The sequence below is a fragment of the Rhamphochromis longiceps genome, linkage group LG13 (assembly GCF_057381845.1).
Source record: "Rhamphochromis longiceps isolate RC_006_pf linkage group LG13, R_longiceps_female_GT1.1, whole genome shotgun sequence".
NCBI classification, from domain to species: Eukaryota; Metazoa; Chordata; class Actinopteri; order Cichliformes; family Cichlidae; genus Rhamphochromis; species Rhamphochromis longiceps.
Genome location: NC_140569.1, coordinates 3371768 through 3386832, shown reverse-complemented (window position 1 = coordinate 3386832; position 15065 = coordinate 3371768). Strand labels below are relative to the sequence as shown.

Below are 15065 nucleotides of genomic sequence, written 5' to 3'. Positions count from 1 at the left end.
AACTGAGGCAGTGTGCACCTAATAAAATTGCCAGTAAGTGTTTCTGGCGTCATTAAACATCCATACTGCCCATAGCTAAAAGAATTCATGTCATTTGGCTCTATGGAAGTCTCATCAGTATGCACTATTTTCCATAACTAAATAAAATGTACACGAGAAGATCGCGAAACAGAAATTCTCCATTAAATCCAGCCTGTCCATTAATTACATTGAGCATGGTTGGGTCAACAGAGCAGTGGAGAGCATTGATCTTCAGCAAAGAACAAAGGCAGCACATTTATTTTTCTCCTGTGTCATGTTTAGCTCAAAAGTCAAGCTTTTTTAACTCTTATAACCAAAATATTGCACTGTGTGGTTTTTACTCGTGTAAATACCACAAAACTCCCAAACTGTTCTCCTTTAATGGCCAAGATGTCATCACAATATTATGATTATGTGTAAAGATATGGGGTGAATGCATGGACTACTGAATGTTAATCACATGATTAGAAAGGGAAATTTGAAGCACTTTATTGTCGAGTTGCAACATTGTTAACAGTCATTTAGAAAAAGTTACACAAAGTGTGTGTAAAAAATAAAAAAAAGTTTCACATCAAGAAAACAAGAAGTACTAAAATACACATGATTAAACTTAAAAATCACTATTCTCACTGTTGCCCACAGAATTATTACATTTATGTATTATCAGAAAATTTGGACATAAAATAACTTTTCAGTTTCTGAGTTCTAGAAAACACATCTATGATGGCAAGACACACGTCCAAAATCTAAACGTACTCAAAAAGTGAAATCTAATACAAACTAATTGGTTTATTTTTTCCAAATAAAGAAACTTGATGCAAATTATGGGGTTTATACTGTTAGCCTCATGCTGATGGGAAGTTTTGTGTAAAGCCAACTGTAGCAGTGAGTCCTGCATTAACGAAACGTGAGCTGAACTGAAAACAAATATTAAAACACCTGGAAAGCCTGACACACCCACTAAAGGTTATTACAAAAAGTACCTTTACAGGTCGACTCTTTCCCATTTCAGATTAAATTAACAGTCTAATGATTTTCTAATAAATTAATCATGTTCAATGAACATTAACACCTTTAATTTTAATGGTTTTGCATAATTTATATTACCTGGTAGTAATTATTTCTCCAATGTAGCATAGCTAAGGAGATGCCATGGGGCTAATTGGTTAGAGGAAAAAAGTCAGACTCTATAAAAAGCTGATGTTATAAAAGTTTTTATGTCCAAATGTAACACCAGTTGTTTTTTTCTTTATTAAAGCAGCTCCATGTTGAAAATGAAATTAAAGAATATATATATTGTTATAAACGAGCTGCCTGATTCTTCCCATGAGACTAAGAACATGATTTCCAGTGTTTTCAGATTGTGAATTCGCACCATCATAAATCCAAAATAATTTCTCATCAGCCTTCAAAGAACTTGACAAAGAAGGAGCAGACCGATTGCCAGCCCTCGCTGCAGTAAGCCTGCACCGGCTCCATGTCACTCTGCATTCCCTCCTCATCCTCGGCCTCAGTCCTTTCCTCCCTCCTCTTCTTCTTCTCCTCTGCCTCCTCTTCCTTCTTCTTCCTTTTGTCCATCCTTCCTCCTCCTACACTCTTACCAGCTGGTTTCTTCTTCCCTCCTTCCTTCCCTCCCTTCTTGTCGTCTTCCCCGTTGCGCTGAGCGAGCTTCATGTGGGCCTCTCCGGGCGCCTTCTTGCAGGTTTTGGCCTTCAGGACTTTTTCCCCTTCGCAGGCATTCTGCCTTTTCTTCAGCTTTCCCACCAGCTGCTTCCAGTACTGGCTGGACTTCACCCCATAGGCCTGGCAGAGGTCTGGTTTACCAGCGTAACGACACCAATACCTGCAAGAGGAGCACAAAGGCCAAAGTCAAGAGAGCTCCACAAGCTTGGCATGGTTGGACACCATGTGCACAGACCGTTATACCCAGTGTGTCCGAATGGTTTGAATGGTATGAGTCTCATAAAGCACTCGTCTTCTCTCTCCGAGCTCTTCAGTGGTTTAAATGACATTTCTGTACTGCTTGAAGTCAGCATTATAAGTAATATTTGAATGAATAATTCAAACATTATTTACTAAGATTTATGGCAGGCAGCATGCTTCAAACTGTGCCACATTATGATGGTGGTGTGTGCACATGATGAGGCTCAGCGTCTCGCAGAGGCTTTAATCTGCAGGGTGGAGCATTTATATGGATACACCGTAATAACATGGGAATGGTTGGTGATATTAAAGTCCTGTTTGTGGCACATTAGTATATGTGAGGGGGCAAACTCCTCAAGATGGGTGGTGACCATGGTGGCCATTTAGAAGTCGGCCATCTTGGATACAACTTTTGTTTTTTTTCAATAGGAAGAGAGTCATGTGACACATCAAACTTATTGGTAATGTCACAAGAAAAACAATGGTGTGCTTGGTTTCAACGTAACTTTATTCTTTCATGAGTTATTTACAAGTTTCTGACCACTTATAAAATGTGTTCAATGTGCTGCCCATTGTGTTGGGCAGCACACTGGGCATGTTATTACGGTGTATACATATAAATGGCCCACCCTCTATATAACTGCACTTTTTGTATGTAATGCTGAATGCACTTCTGAATAGATCCTAATGGACTTTAATTGTCTTTGTACCTGTCAAGTTTAATCTAATCAAATTTATCATTAAAGCTGAAAAAGGAGGAGAAGAATCTGAGTACAGCCCATAAAGAAATCTGCAGGAAGCACAAAAGCATCCGTCTTTTCTCAGCAGTGCGCACACAGCGAGCTCTGAAACATCAGAATCGGTTATGGAGTAGTGATTTGTCTTTACGATACACTGGACTCAGGCAAACCTGGACTGTGTTACAATTATATCTGAATTTTACAACACAAGTTACTGACTGTAACTAATACCTGCAGCCTCACAAGCGAGCGAAAAGAGCACTGAGGGCATTTGCACATGTCAACTGATTTCTTTTAATGTAACCACATTTAAAAATAATGGTTGTGACTGAAGTTCTGTGTTAAAAGAATAAAACAACAATAAAATAAATATGAGTTTTCAAATGGATTTTAAAAATATCAATAACACTAACTTCATTTAGTCGGGATCTGTTGGTAAAAATCATGTTTTGTGTTCTTCATTCTACACATCAGGCAATATGGGACACTTCGTTGTAATAAGGCACCCTGAGCCTAATTCATACAGAGAACAACAGCTTCAGAGACCGCACACGTCCCTGATTGTCAACACAACACATGTGAGTACATATGGATTCGTCGTTGATCTGATCTGTCCTGCTCTTTCAGAAACACACTCGTCTGTTCGTGCACTACTCGCTGTCAGCTCATTTTTCACACTAATTTCCGCTGCTATCAGTAGACTTTGTTGGTCATTACTGAAATTAATTGTCTGCATTTTGGGATTTAAATTAACTGGAAGTTAGTGAATCACCTGCAGAGCTTTCCACTCCCACTTTAAAAGTGAGTGCAAAAACTTCTTTCCTTTTTCTACAGTCGTGTGTTCACATTGATACTCTGTACAAAGCCTTACCAGGAAAATAAGGTCTCACCTCATTTCCATAACAAAAGTGAAGCTTAAGAAATCAAGTCTATATCTATTAACATGAACTAACGAGGACTTTGTCTCTTTAAGTGGAAATAAACACTGAGTCGTCTGAAACAAGAGCAAAGCACCAGTATGAATGTTTAGTCAGAGGATTTATAATTCACCTTTGCAGGTCTCCTTGTGCTTCAATGCTGCAGTTCACCAGCAGGCTCACCAGACCTTCACCCGATGTCTGCCAAACACAGCGATGCCCCTCCTTGGTGGTCAGCTCTCCGGAGCCTGGCACGGAGCGATTTCTGGGTCTCTTGGCCGGTTGAGGTGATGGAGGAGGCTGACGGGGTTTGTCAGGCTTCTCCTGCCCAGGTTGGCGTTTGGCTTCAGTGAGGATGGGGACGAATAGGAGGAGGACGAGGACACAACATGGCAGGGCACTCATTGTGGCTGTTCAGGGAAGGGAAGAAAGGTTATGAAAGCTGTTAAGTATTTAGAAGCACTTTTAAGCTGGAATTAAATTCATGTTGGAGAAAACGGCAAAAATGGTAGCACCAGTTAATTTTAAGACAATCGAACTAAGATAAGATAAGATAAGATAAGATAACTCTTTATTGTCATTGCACAGTCATACATAGTACAGTAGTACAATGAAATTGGAAAAACTGTCCTACGTCGGCACTACATATAACACAACACGACACGATATGACACATCACAACGTAACAAACAACACAACACAGTATATTAACTTAGTATAAAAAAGAAGAATAAGTGTATGTGTATTGCACACTGTTATTATTGCACATTAATTATTATTGCACCTTGTTATAAATATAAATATTATTGTTATTGTTTTAAACATTGTTACCTCCCCCTAAAAAGTCCAGGGAGGTATCCAGTCAGGTCAGCTATTTACATTGATCAGGGCTATTGCCCTGTTGTAAAAGCTGTCCTTGAGTCTATTTGTTCGGGACCTCAGCAGCCTGAACCTCCTGCCAGACGGCAGCAGCTTAAACACCCGGTGTCCTGGGTGTGTGCAGTCCCGTAGGATGCTGCGTGCCCTCTTGAGACAGCGAGTGCTGTACAGGTCCTTCCTGTAACTAAAGGTTACAGGAAAGAGATGATTACTAGACTTTGTGCCAGCTGGACAGCCATCATGTCATTGCAGCTTTATGTAATATTCTTGAGTGTAAGCTATGTGCTAGGTGACATAATCACAACCCTTATCAGCCAACTGGAGGAGGAAGAGGAGCACAGCTGATGGCTGAAGTCACAGCACAGTCACAGTTTGTGTAAATGTTAGAACCTCCAGTCTTTCTGGACACCAACTTTACATCCCTGAGCAGGAATTTTCATCTGTCCAGTCTGACATTTACTCAGTCGTGTCCCCGTGAACATGAAATAAAAGTGTGTCCTTATTTAAAATGGGAAAGAAATTATATTTGGGGATTGGAGGGATGGCCGACCATGGGACTGGTGGCATTCTTGCTAAACAATCTAGGTATTAAAAGCTTGTGAGTTGGACAGGAGAAAGATCAGGCTTTTGGGCTGAAAGGCAACAGTTGCCACTTCTTTTAAAGCTCTGGTTTCTTGGTTCCACTGAGCTTTGTGTGTCCAAAACACCTGTTTCTGACACCAAATAAAACTCCTGCTGCTATAACTTACTGATGAGACTTCCACAGAGCCATAAAAATCTGTGCTGTTGTGAAAAAAAGTTTGTATCCTTTAAAACAAACAAATAGATTTCCTTCATATTTTCCTGTGAGATGAGAATATTCAGTCATATTTTTAGACCTGAACAGGAAGTCGTTTGGTTTTCTTCATTTTTCATTGCTCAACAATGAGCCATCATCAGGAGAGTCCACAGTGTGTTGGAGAATCGCCATGATGTACCTCGATGACACGGAGTCGAGTATTTTTCAGTGAAGCTGAAGTTAATTTTGCAAATACAGACGTGTATTTGTCTGAATTTGTTTCCATTTGTCTGTGTAAAGACTTCACAATCTCTCTGACTGAAGCTTTGTTTGATGTGTGCTGTGAATACGTCTCAGCACAGCTGTAATCTGTAATAGTAAGCAGCACTATTCTTCATATTTCATAACCGTGTGCACAAAGGACAAGATGTCTGTAGTCTGTCTATGGCCTGAATCTAACCTGTTACATTTAGGTAAATAGTGTGTTGGACAGAGTCGAGAGTGTATTTGCCAGCATTTATGATCTGATGATAATTTAGCTTTTCGGAAAGTTCCACGCTAGCCTTTCCTTTAACTGTTAATCTTTGAAGTAAGGAAATAAAATTAAAACCAACAGTAAGTGCTTTTATTTGCTGCTTTAAGCTTGTCTACATGTGTAAACATTGAATGAGACTCGGGGGCTGTAAGCAGAGCCACTAAAGAAATAAAAGCTTCTTCTATCTTTACTTTCTGGTAACTTCTTGCATCAACCCATAAAATGTATCTATCAAAGGACAAAAACAGATTTGTTTACAACTTTAAAATGAATTTTTGAATAGAAAGCACAATAAAAGTTTAATGACTGGTGCAACAGAACTGGGTCAGTGCACACTTCATCAGCACAGGAAGTTAGCATCGCAGCATATACAAAACTACGGATTCTACTCCAGAACATGTAAAACAGTTTAAGAGAGTTTCTCATCAGAACCCAAAGCACCAAGAAGTGCCAAAGAGCATCCGGACACATGAGTGTTAAGTGTTAACAAATGGACAATGGGCACTCAGCGGGGGGGTGAGTCTGTCGTTGGCTTATTGAAAATCAGCCAAGCGTCAGAAACACTCCACCAAGAGGAGTCCAGCCCGGACGTGGTGCTGTCAGCGAGCACTGGGGAGGCTTTCAGGACCCACCAGTACTTCCACATTTACTTATCCTCCAGAAAAAATCCTTTATTCAAACTGAATGGACTGTTTGTTATTTTTGACGCATCTTTTCTTGCATTTTATTGTGAAAATTAAGCTTCAAAGTTTTTAAATAGACTCTGTTTTCAGTTTAGCTGCTACAAGCTTGATTAATCATGTTTCACAATTACTCTTCTGTAAACACAATCTAGATTATTAGAGGAATTACTCGCGTACATCAGGTCAGTGCAATAAAACAGGCTGTAGCACTGTGTGGTAATGATGCTTTTATATGACCAGAATGAGAGCCATTAATAATATTCATGTGTTGGAAATGGAAAATTAAATCAGCAGAGCATCAGGCTCCCGGGCCTCACGGCCGCTGTGATTTCCAGTGAGCCGATGCGTGAATTACAAGTGATGTGTGTGAGCGTGCACTCTCACACATGCTCAGTCACATCGCTCGCCAGATACAGTCAAAACACAAAGGTCGCCAAATTCTACCAGCAAGGTACAAATTAGTGTGTGATTACTGACGGCGAGGTCCACGTACAAAAAATAACTCAAGAAACACGTCAAGAAAATCTGACGCAGAGCCAGATTTTACCAGATGGACGTGAGTTTGACTCCATTTCAGTGCACAAACAAATAAAATTAGTAAACACTGTAGTTCAAGAAAGGATCCTAACCCGTCTCCCAGCTTCTAAAGTTCAGCATCACTTCTACTTTCTGCTGTTTGATTATTCAAAGACAAGCTGCTGCCAAAAATCCTCCCTTAAAGCCTCAGAAATAGAAAAACAATCATTCTTGATGATCCAAAATCCCACAGTCCACGTTCCTGTGGATCAACACCAAAGAGTCTAAAGTGACATTTCTGAATTGAACAAAGAGTTTCAGGATGCACAGCATTAGAACAGAGCAACGATTGTATGGTATTGTTTGGCTTTGAAAAACCTGGAGGAAAATAATAAAAGCATTTTTTCATAATCAAGACTTTGTGTATGGCTACACTTCATGCAGTTGTATGTTGACATGGCGCTCCCATATTTGTCTCCCTCACTTCCCTTTTTTTAACATCTTCAGGAACAAAAATGACACCAAACATCTGTTTTCACAGTAAGCGTCACGTTTCTGGAGATAAAAACAAAGTAAAATAATCCCCCCCCCAACCACCCCTCCCCTCCCTTTGCACCCTCATCAATAAGTCATGACAAAAAACAAAAAAAGACCTTTCTTTGTTGTGTCTAATATTTTCTCAGACAGTTTGAGGAAGCAGTGGAGATGAAGAGAAGGTTAGCTGTTGATGAGTGGAGGCCCGGTGCTCTTACCATGTGACGCTCTTCGGCTCCGAGTCGCTCTGAGACTGAGGGGGCCACAAACACTCGGATAAAAGAGGGGAGAAGAGGAGGATAAAGGAGGAGGAGGGAGGGAGGGAGGTGGGGTGGTTTGGGGGGGGGGGGGGGGAGACTGCTATACCAAGAAGTCTAAAAAACAAGGACACCTCCCACATTCTCCCCCCAAAATACATGTGTGAAAGCAGCACAATGGACACACTTGCCAAGGTCCCTCGCTCTGTGCCACGCTGACGACATTTTGAGGGTTTGGATGCATCGCTGTCATTCAGCTCGGGGAGAAAACGCCGCTTTGTTCCTAACTGGAGAGTTTTCTGTTGTAAGGTGCTTTACAAATTCATCCACTGCACAGTCCTCTCACATTTAACTCTAGGACTAGCTGTTATTGTTTAATGAATCTGTTAATTATCACGTATTAACATTTCTTACTGACACTGTGTGAATGTTTGTGGGATTACTTAAAAAACGAGCTCTGTCCTGACTTACTTTGGCCTTTTGTAGCCTGCAGAGAGTCGTCGATGTTTTGGGTGTGATGGAAATGAATGTGTGGCACAGCTGACTGTGTCACAGAAACATCAAGTTTGGGGTTTGTTTGAATAGAGCGTAACAGCTGAGACTGTGATAATCACTGATAAGAGACGTACATCTTTTATATACAGCTCATGTAATTACACTTCTTCCCAGTTTTCCAGCATCTCTTTGGTGTTTTTAAACCTTAACCCCAACAAACTGACTCCGTGTGCTGCCCACACACAGGGACACAGTCACTTCAGTTCAATTCAGTTTTATTTACAGAGCACCAAATCACAACAGTCGCCTCAAAGCGCTTTATATTGTAATATAGACCCTACAATAATACATACACAGAAAAACCCAACAATCATGTGACCCCCTATGAGCAAGCACTTTGGCGACAGTGGGAAGGAAAAACTCCCTTTTAACAGGAAGAAACCTCCGGCAGAACCAGGCTCAGGGAGGGGCGGGGCCATCTGCTGTGATTGGTTGGGGTGAGAGAAGAGCTCACCCCAGAGTCAGACAGTGGGAAGGAAAAACTCCCTTTTAACAGGAAGAAATCTGGGAAAACCCGACGGATCTTTTACAATTCAACCCTGATCAGTGCTTTAGCTTTCTTTAGTCTCTAACCTGTAACAGAAACATGTTTTGGTGCTGCTGGGATTTTCTTTCAGGACGTTACAGAGCAAACAGTGTGTGAACGGTCTGCGAGCAGTTATAAATGCCTCGAGTTCAGCCAGAGCCCTTATGGGGTGCTGGACCACAGTTTGGGACCCACTCGCCAAAGCAGGGCAAGACAAATTTATTAGTACAGAAGTTTTTTGTCACAAGGAAAGTGCTTCACATAATAAAGACATAATGGCATGAATAAAAGATTTAAAGTGCACACAGGGTACCAAGAAAATAATCCAATATAAAAAGCTGTTTTAGAGCTGTTAGCTTCAGTCATCAACATTGCTTTACCAGGTGACGACTGAACGGTTCATTACTTATTAGAGTGTAAAAAGAATCAAGGAAAGAAAACATAATAAAGCTGCTCATCATCTGCTCTACTCGCAATGCCACGATTAAAACTTTCAGGATATTCTGTGTTTATTTTTCCCGCCGAGCCCTCTGAATGATGACATGTTGCTTATTGCAATAAAAGCTTGTATAAGCAAAATAATACATAACAGTTCATCCTTACTTACTCATTTCTTATTCATACTGAATCTTGAAAGAGAAAGTATTACAGCATCACTACACCCTTATTCCAAGCTAAAACATCTGCCTGGAATAAAACTTCGTATGTGGAAACAAATATTTTGTTCCTTCTGAAGCTGGTTGTGACTTTAACCGATGCACATCCAGAAATCCGTGCAACACAGACCAGCAGTGATTTTAAAAGAGGAGAGTAAACAAAGAATGCAGCGGTGACTGGTTTGAAGCTAAACTGCATGCATCTGCAGAATGATCTATAATGCATGCAAACTCAGAGTCATTTATTTCGTTTTCTGCCGGCCTGAGTCTGTCTCTCCTCCCCTCTGTCACTGTATTCATAACGCGAATTCAGCCCTCGGCGAGATGAATGAGGAGAATCTTCTCTCCTCTCCAGGACAAAGGCTCGTGCAGGAATCTGGGTCACAGCTTAACCCCCTGCTGGCACTCTTGTCATCACTGCCCAGCTCCTTCTCATTCAGCACAGGGGTTGGTGGAGCTCTGAGTGCGCCTCTCTCTTCACCCCTGCGAGCGCTGCCAAAAATCCTCTTGGCCAAAGAAGGACACTCTGAAAAACAAGTCGACCGTGCCATGACTACGCCGTTCCGCCCGGTCTGGGCCAATCAAGAACAAATTTGTCACCTTGTTTTCGGTTATAAGTGCTCCTCGAGCCGAGCGGCGTCGCTCTGATCTGCATTGTTTACTCGAGTTTTAACAGAAGCAGCTCAGTGTGTCAGCGTTTGTGTGCAGTGAGGATGAATAATTTATAGAGGGATGATCCATCTTCCTGCGTTATTTTTAGGGCTTTGTTTGTCAGCCAGAGACTTTTTAATATATATTTTCAATAAAATAAGGCCAAATAGAAACCGTAGTCTGCACTCTGTAAAACTACTACTGTGTTCAAATATTTGATTAAAAGGAAATGCGATTTGTTTCATTTTCTTAGCAAACCTTTAGACAGAAACATTCTGGCATATTTTGACTTTGTCAGGTTGTTCTGGTCAGTGTGTTAATTGCTAACATTTACATTCACAGTGCTCTCTCTCCTTTTAGCTTTGATTTGTCTTATATATAATTCTTCAGCTTAGCCACCCATTATCCACTCATCTCAAAATAAGTTCTGTATCTAACCTCACTAACAAAGTTGCCCAGTCTGTGGTCAAATACATGAGTCCAAGCAAAAACACCCTCAGCTGACAGCGTGATCACAAAGGCAAAGGAAAGTCTAAGCAAGGCATAAAAACTGACGGCAGATGACACAAGAGGCAAATCCACATTTAAACAAGTTAAACTAACTTTGCAGAAAAACTCACTTCCCTTTGCACTGTGAAAACTCGTCAGCTGGGATTTCTCCAGCAATCAGAAATGGAAGACGAGCTTCTTGATGTCATTGGAAGGCAGCTGAAGATGCATTGCTCAACTTTACTCATGGATAGAGAAAGAGAGAACAAAGGAAGGGCCTGGAGGAAGGTTAGTGATATTTTAAGACTTCACAGTAAGTTGTGAAAATATATTAATATAACTTCAGCAGACCCAGGAGCTTAATCTCTTCCTGGTCTTCTTGTTGGCTGTTGGGAGTGAATGATTGTCAGTTTCCAGTGCAGAAGCAAGCAGCCACATGTCACATGGCCTTTTGCTGCAAGTCTTCCACTTTCCTGTCTGTCTTCACTGCTCTGCTATCCAATAAAGGCAAAATGCCCTCAAATAATCTTTAAAGCATAACAAGCAAAAAAGCATAATTCTAAACTGCAGACTGTGCAGACACGCTGTCACTGTGGAGCATCATAAGTCTGACATGTGATTCAGCAGACACACAGTCTCGGTGTTGGGAGGTTAGAGAGTTGGCAGTGGTATAAGTTATACGTTCATTTTCACCAGCACGAACAGTTTCGTGCAGATGGAAATGAGCTCATAGCTAAATGTGGTACAATGCCATTATGTATTTTATGCACTGAGCCTTCTTCAGTTTGACACAGTTTGACCTCCTGCACCACAGCCGATATTTAAACATGTATTAGCAATGAAGTAACATATTTATTTATTAGGATTTGATCTTTATAAAGACTTCATTCATTCAGCATTAACATGTTTCTAGCACTTCTACTTCCTGGAGGAAGTATCTGTGTCTTCTGCATATACAGTTCAGCTGTCTTCACCAGCCAGTGTCTGACTGTGTCTCCTGTGTGTGTTCAGCAGGCCTCGTGCAGCCCAGAGGACAACAACCAGAACAGAAACTTCAAACACTTAAAATAAAGGATTGTTAGAGCTGCTTTAAATATGCATCACAGGGGAGGGCGAGGGACACAGGAGGTCAGAGAGAAAGTCAGACCTTGGTAAAGTACAGCGACGGGCACCGGTCTGTTCTGTTGTGTCCTGCACATGATGAAGTGCCAGGAGCTGAGAGCCCCTCTGTGTTATCCACATTTATTATGCATGTGCTGCTGGGACTCTGCTGCCTCCTACTGGTCGTTTCTGGAAACTAACAAAGAATTGAGAGCTGGTCATTGGTTACTATAAAACATGTCAGAACATAGTAACACAGCAGTCATTCATGTTCTGCATGAAATCACTCCGATACACATTTTTATGCTGTAATAAAAGTTTTTCAAGTACTTACATGGAACCTCTGCTGGAACAGTAGGAATATTCCTAAAGCTTCCTATAAACATGCTTTTATTCCTGCTGGCAGTAAGCACATTTCTGACTCACTATGCTGCACAAGCCTCGATTAAAACACCTGTTGCCTATTCTAACCTCTTCTCTCTGACCAGTTTTCAGTCTCCAGTTAAGTAAGTGTGTGTGTGTGTGTGTGTGTGTGTGTGTGTGTGTGTGTGTGTGTGTGTGTGTGTGTGTGTGTGTGTGTGTGTGTGTGTGTGTACCGATGATGACTTTGAGTCCTTGACTGCAAACAGAGGCGTCCACTTTCTTGTTTTGAGCAGTTGTTGAGAGACAGCCGCAATCAGCGCTCCACCATCATCGTCACCTCCTCTGCTGTGATTACTGCCGTGATTATGACACCAAACACTGACCTTCAGACTGTGTGTGTGTGTGGCTGAGGAACGTGAAAGAGATGAGAGTGAAGAAGAGCCGACTCTCATTGAAAACCCATTTGAGAGAGCTGCTGGCATGTTTAAACTGCTAATGATGTGAAGGATGAGCTTGGCTGAATTCGTTTAGACTCCCTGTCCTGTCTTTTTATTTGCACATTAACACATTTTGTATATGAATCATGCAGAAAGCAGCGACTGCACAGTCCAATCAACTTGACGTGTGGTTTATTATCCAGGGAAAATTTGTTTTCCCAGCTCAAAAAATTAAAGTTCTTCATTCACCAAATGTCAACATGATCTGAAGTTTCTGTGAGCAGTGTTGGGCAAGTTGCTTTGAAAAAGTAATTAATTACAGTTACTAGTTACTTCTTCAAAAAAGTAACTGAGTTAGTAATTGAGTTACAAGATTCTAAAAGTAATTAATTACTTACTTTAAAAAAAATGTTTAACCCTCTGGGGTCCAGGGTATAATTGGCCATTTTTAACTACTTTTGATGTTTCCTCCACATTTCACCTTTAAAAACTATTTATTTGCCTTGTTTGGTCTCATCATTTTCAGCACAACCTCACGTGTCTGAATTTACAGTTATGTTTTCATTTTGACACACTGTATTAACACAATTGATCTAATATCAGACAAAAAACATCGTAGAAAAAGTTATATTTTTACTGTAACAACCACAAACATGTTTAATGATCATATTTCATAACTTTAAATGCAAATATAAATGGTCAATTTTAAAATCATATGCACAAGTTTTGCAAACAACAAATTTATTTGCATCCATTTACCTTTTATCCCTTTTGTTTAATAATCATTTCAAACTATTTACAGAACAATCAGCTGTTTGCATTCAATAAGATGCCACAAATTATTTGTGCCACTCCAAAAAAATAATTTCTGTCCACTATAAAGGAGAACATCATAGCCTGATACCTGCAGGTCTGACAGCAGCAGGTGTATCACTCCACACCACAACACTACACACTAACTACACAAGACGACACATGAACTACACACTCCAAACACGCTAAACGTCACAAATCTCTCACATCTCAACACTTGCTCTCTCCCTCTCTCGCCGTCACTCCTAAATCTTCCGCCTCTTCCTAAACAACCAAATGTCATGTCGCCATATCATTTTTGATTGGTCGACATGGTGCATTTTTCCACCAACATGAAAGGGCAGGTTTTTTTGGGGGGGGGGGGCATAAGCAGAGAGGTCTCGCTGCGCTGTCCTTAGACAGTAAACGTGACGAAACTATTGAGGAAAAAACGCCGCGTATATATTGTTTATCATGACTCTGGTTTTACCGGCCTATCAACACAGTTTATAAACTGGTATATGTCAGCTTGTTGCTTTGTCTTTAAGTGGTCGTGTGATTGGCTTACCACGACTGCTTTATTCTTCCTCAGTCAAACAGCAGCACTCGTGCGATTGTTTTGCTCCCTTAGCGCGCTAGTTCTTGTTAGTAATGGAAACGGCGTTGTAACGTTAGAAATAGTAATTAGATTACTCGTTACTGAAAAAAGTAACGCTGTTATTCCCATCACTGTCCGTGAGTTTGTGCAACCCTGATGATCTTGAGGGAAACTGATCTTTTTTTCCATTAACCTGAGCAATCTAATCAGACTGGTTTTCATTCACCAGGCAGTAATGTTACACTGCAGCGCACATACTGAGACAAATTCATTCTGCTGCTGTCACCTCGGGGTGTGACTACATCAGAGCCCACGGGTTTTCAGCTGCAGGAGACGGCAGCGATCCGGAGGGAGAGCGTGAAATAGAAATCATTCCTTCTTGGTTCATTTTCAGCACTACAGACATTTCTTTTCTTCTTTTTTTAAGTCTCTGAATGAGTGTCTTGATACATGCTCAGTCATCCTGGTAAGTAAATCTCCAAAAGTTGATTCTGTTCATCTGGACGTAGCGTTCATGTGTCTTTGTACAAAAGGGTTAGGGTTGTGTATGGGATTTCCTATGTCCCCTGAATGCACCATCGGGGTGCATGTCCGCAACTTTAGTTCAGAGACAAACGGCAGCCAAACAACGGACAGTGTGTGCGTTCATAAGACCGTAAGTTAATGTTTTACTTCACTCAGTTATGTTGGTGTTCAGCCATGAGTGTATTTGATGACTTACCAGCAGTTTCTGCTTCTGTTTAAGTGACGTTATGTACAAGTGGCAGTTCGCTAGCATAACAGATTTGTTTGCTAATTAGCTTCTAGCAGAGAGATTCGTTGTTATCGTGTTGTTGATTCTGTGCTCTGTGTAACAGATGATAAACCGATGTAAAGTTGCCTTCAGTGCATAGTTGTATGTGGTGTGTTAATGCATAATGTCTGACTTTAAGTTTATGTAACCAGGCTGAAGTATAATGTCAGCTTATTTAGCTATATACTGTACTTGAGTACACCTCAGTTGTATCTTTATGTTTATTATGTAATCTGATTCCTAATTGATTGTATTATTATGCTTTGTCTGCAGAAACCACACATACACACACACACTCTATCTCGCCCAGCTGCGGGCACA

General features: G+C 40.9%; 1 protein-coding gene across 3 annotated transcripts; it reads right to left on the bottom strand.

Moving 5' to 3' along the window:
• Positions 1 to 494: 494 nt before the first annotated feature.
• On the bottom strand, positions 495 to 7790 carry fgfbp3 (fibroblast growth factor binding protein 3). Of its 3 annotated transcripts, none has more exons than XM_085428539.1 (3): positions 7745 to 7790; positions 3735 to 4011; positions 495 to 1864 (listed from the first exon to the last, which is right to left on the bottom strand). In XM_085428539.1, exons 2-3 carry the CDS (start codon positions 4004 to 4006, stop codon positions 1423 to 1425), a joined length of 714 nt encoding a protein of 237 aa, XP_085284665.1. In that variant the 5' UTR covers positions 4007 to 4011; positions 7745 to 7790; the 3' UTR covers positions 495 to 1422. The 3 variants fall into 3 exon arrangements, with proteins under 3 accessions (XP_085284665.1, XP_085284666.1, XP_085284667.1); XM_085428540.1 differs by having other exon boundaries at positions 7646 to 7770; XM_085428541.1 differs by lacking the exon at positions 7745 to 7790 and adding an exon at positions 4433 to 4555.
• Between the last annotated feature and the right edge of the window lie 7275 nt (positions 7791 to 15065).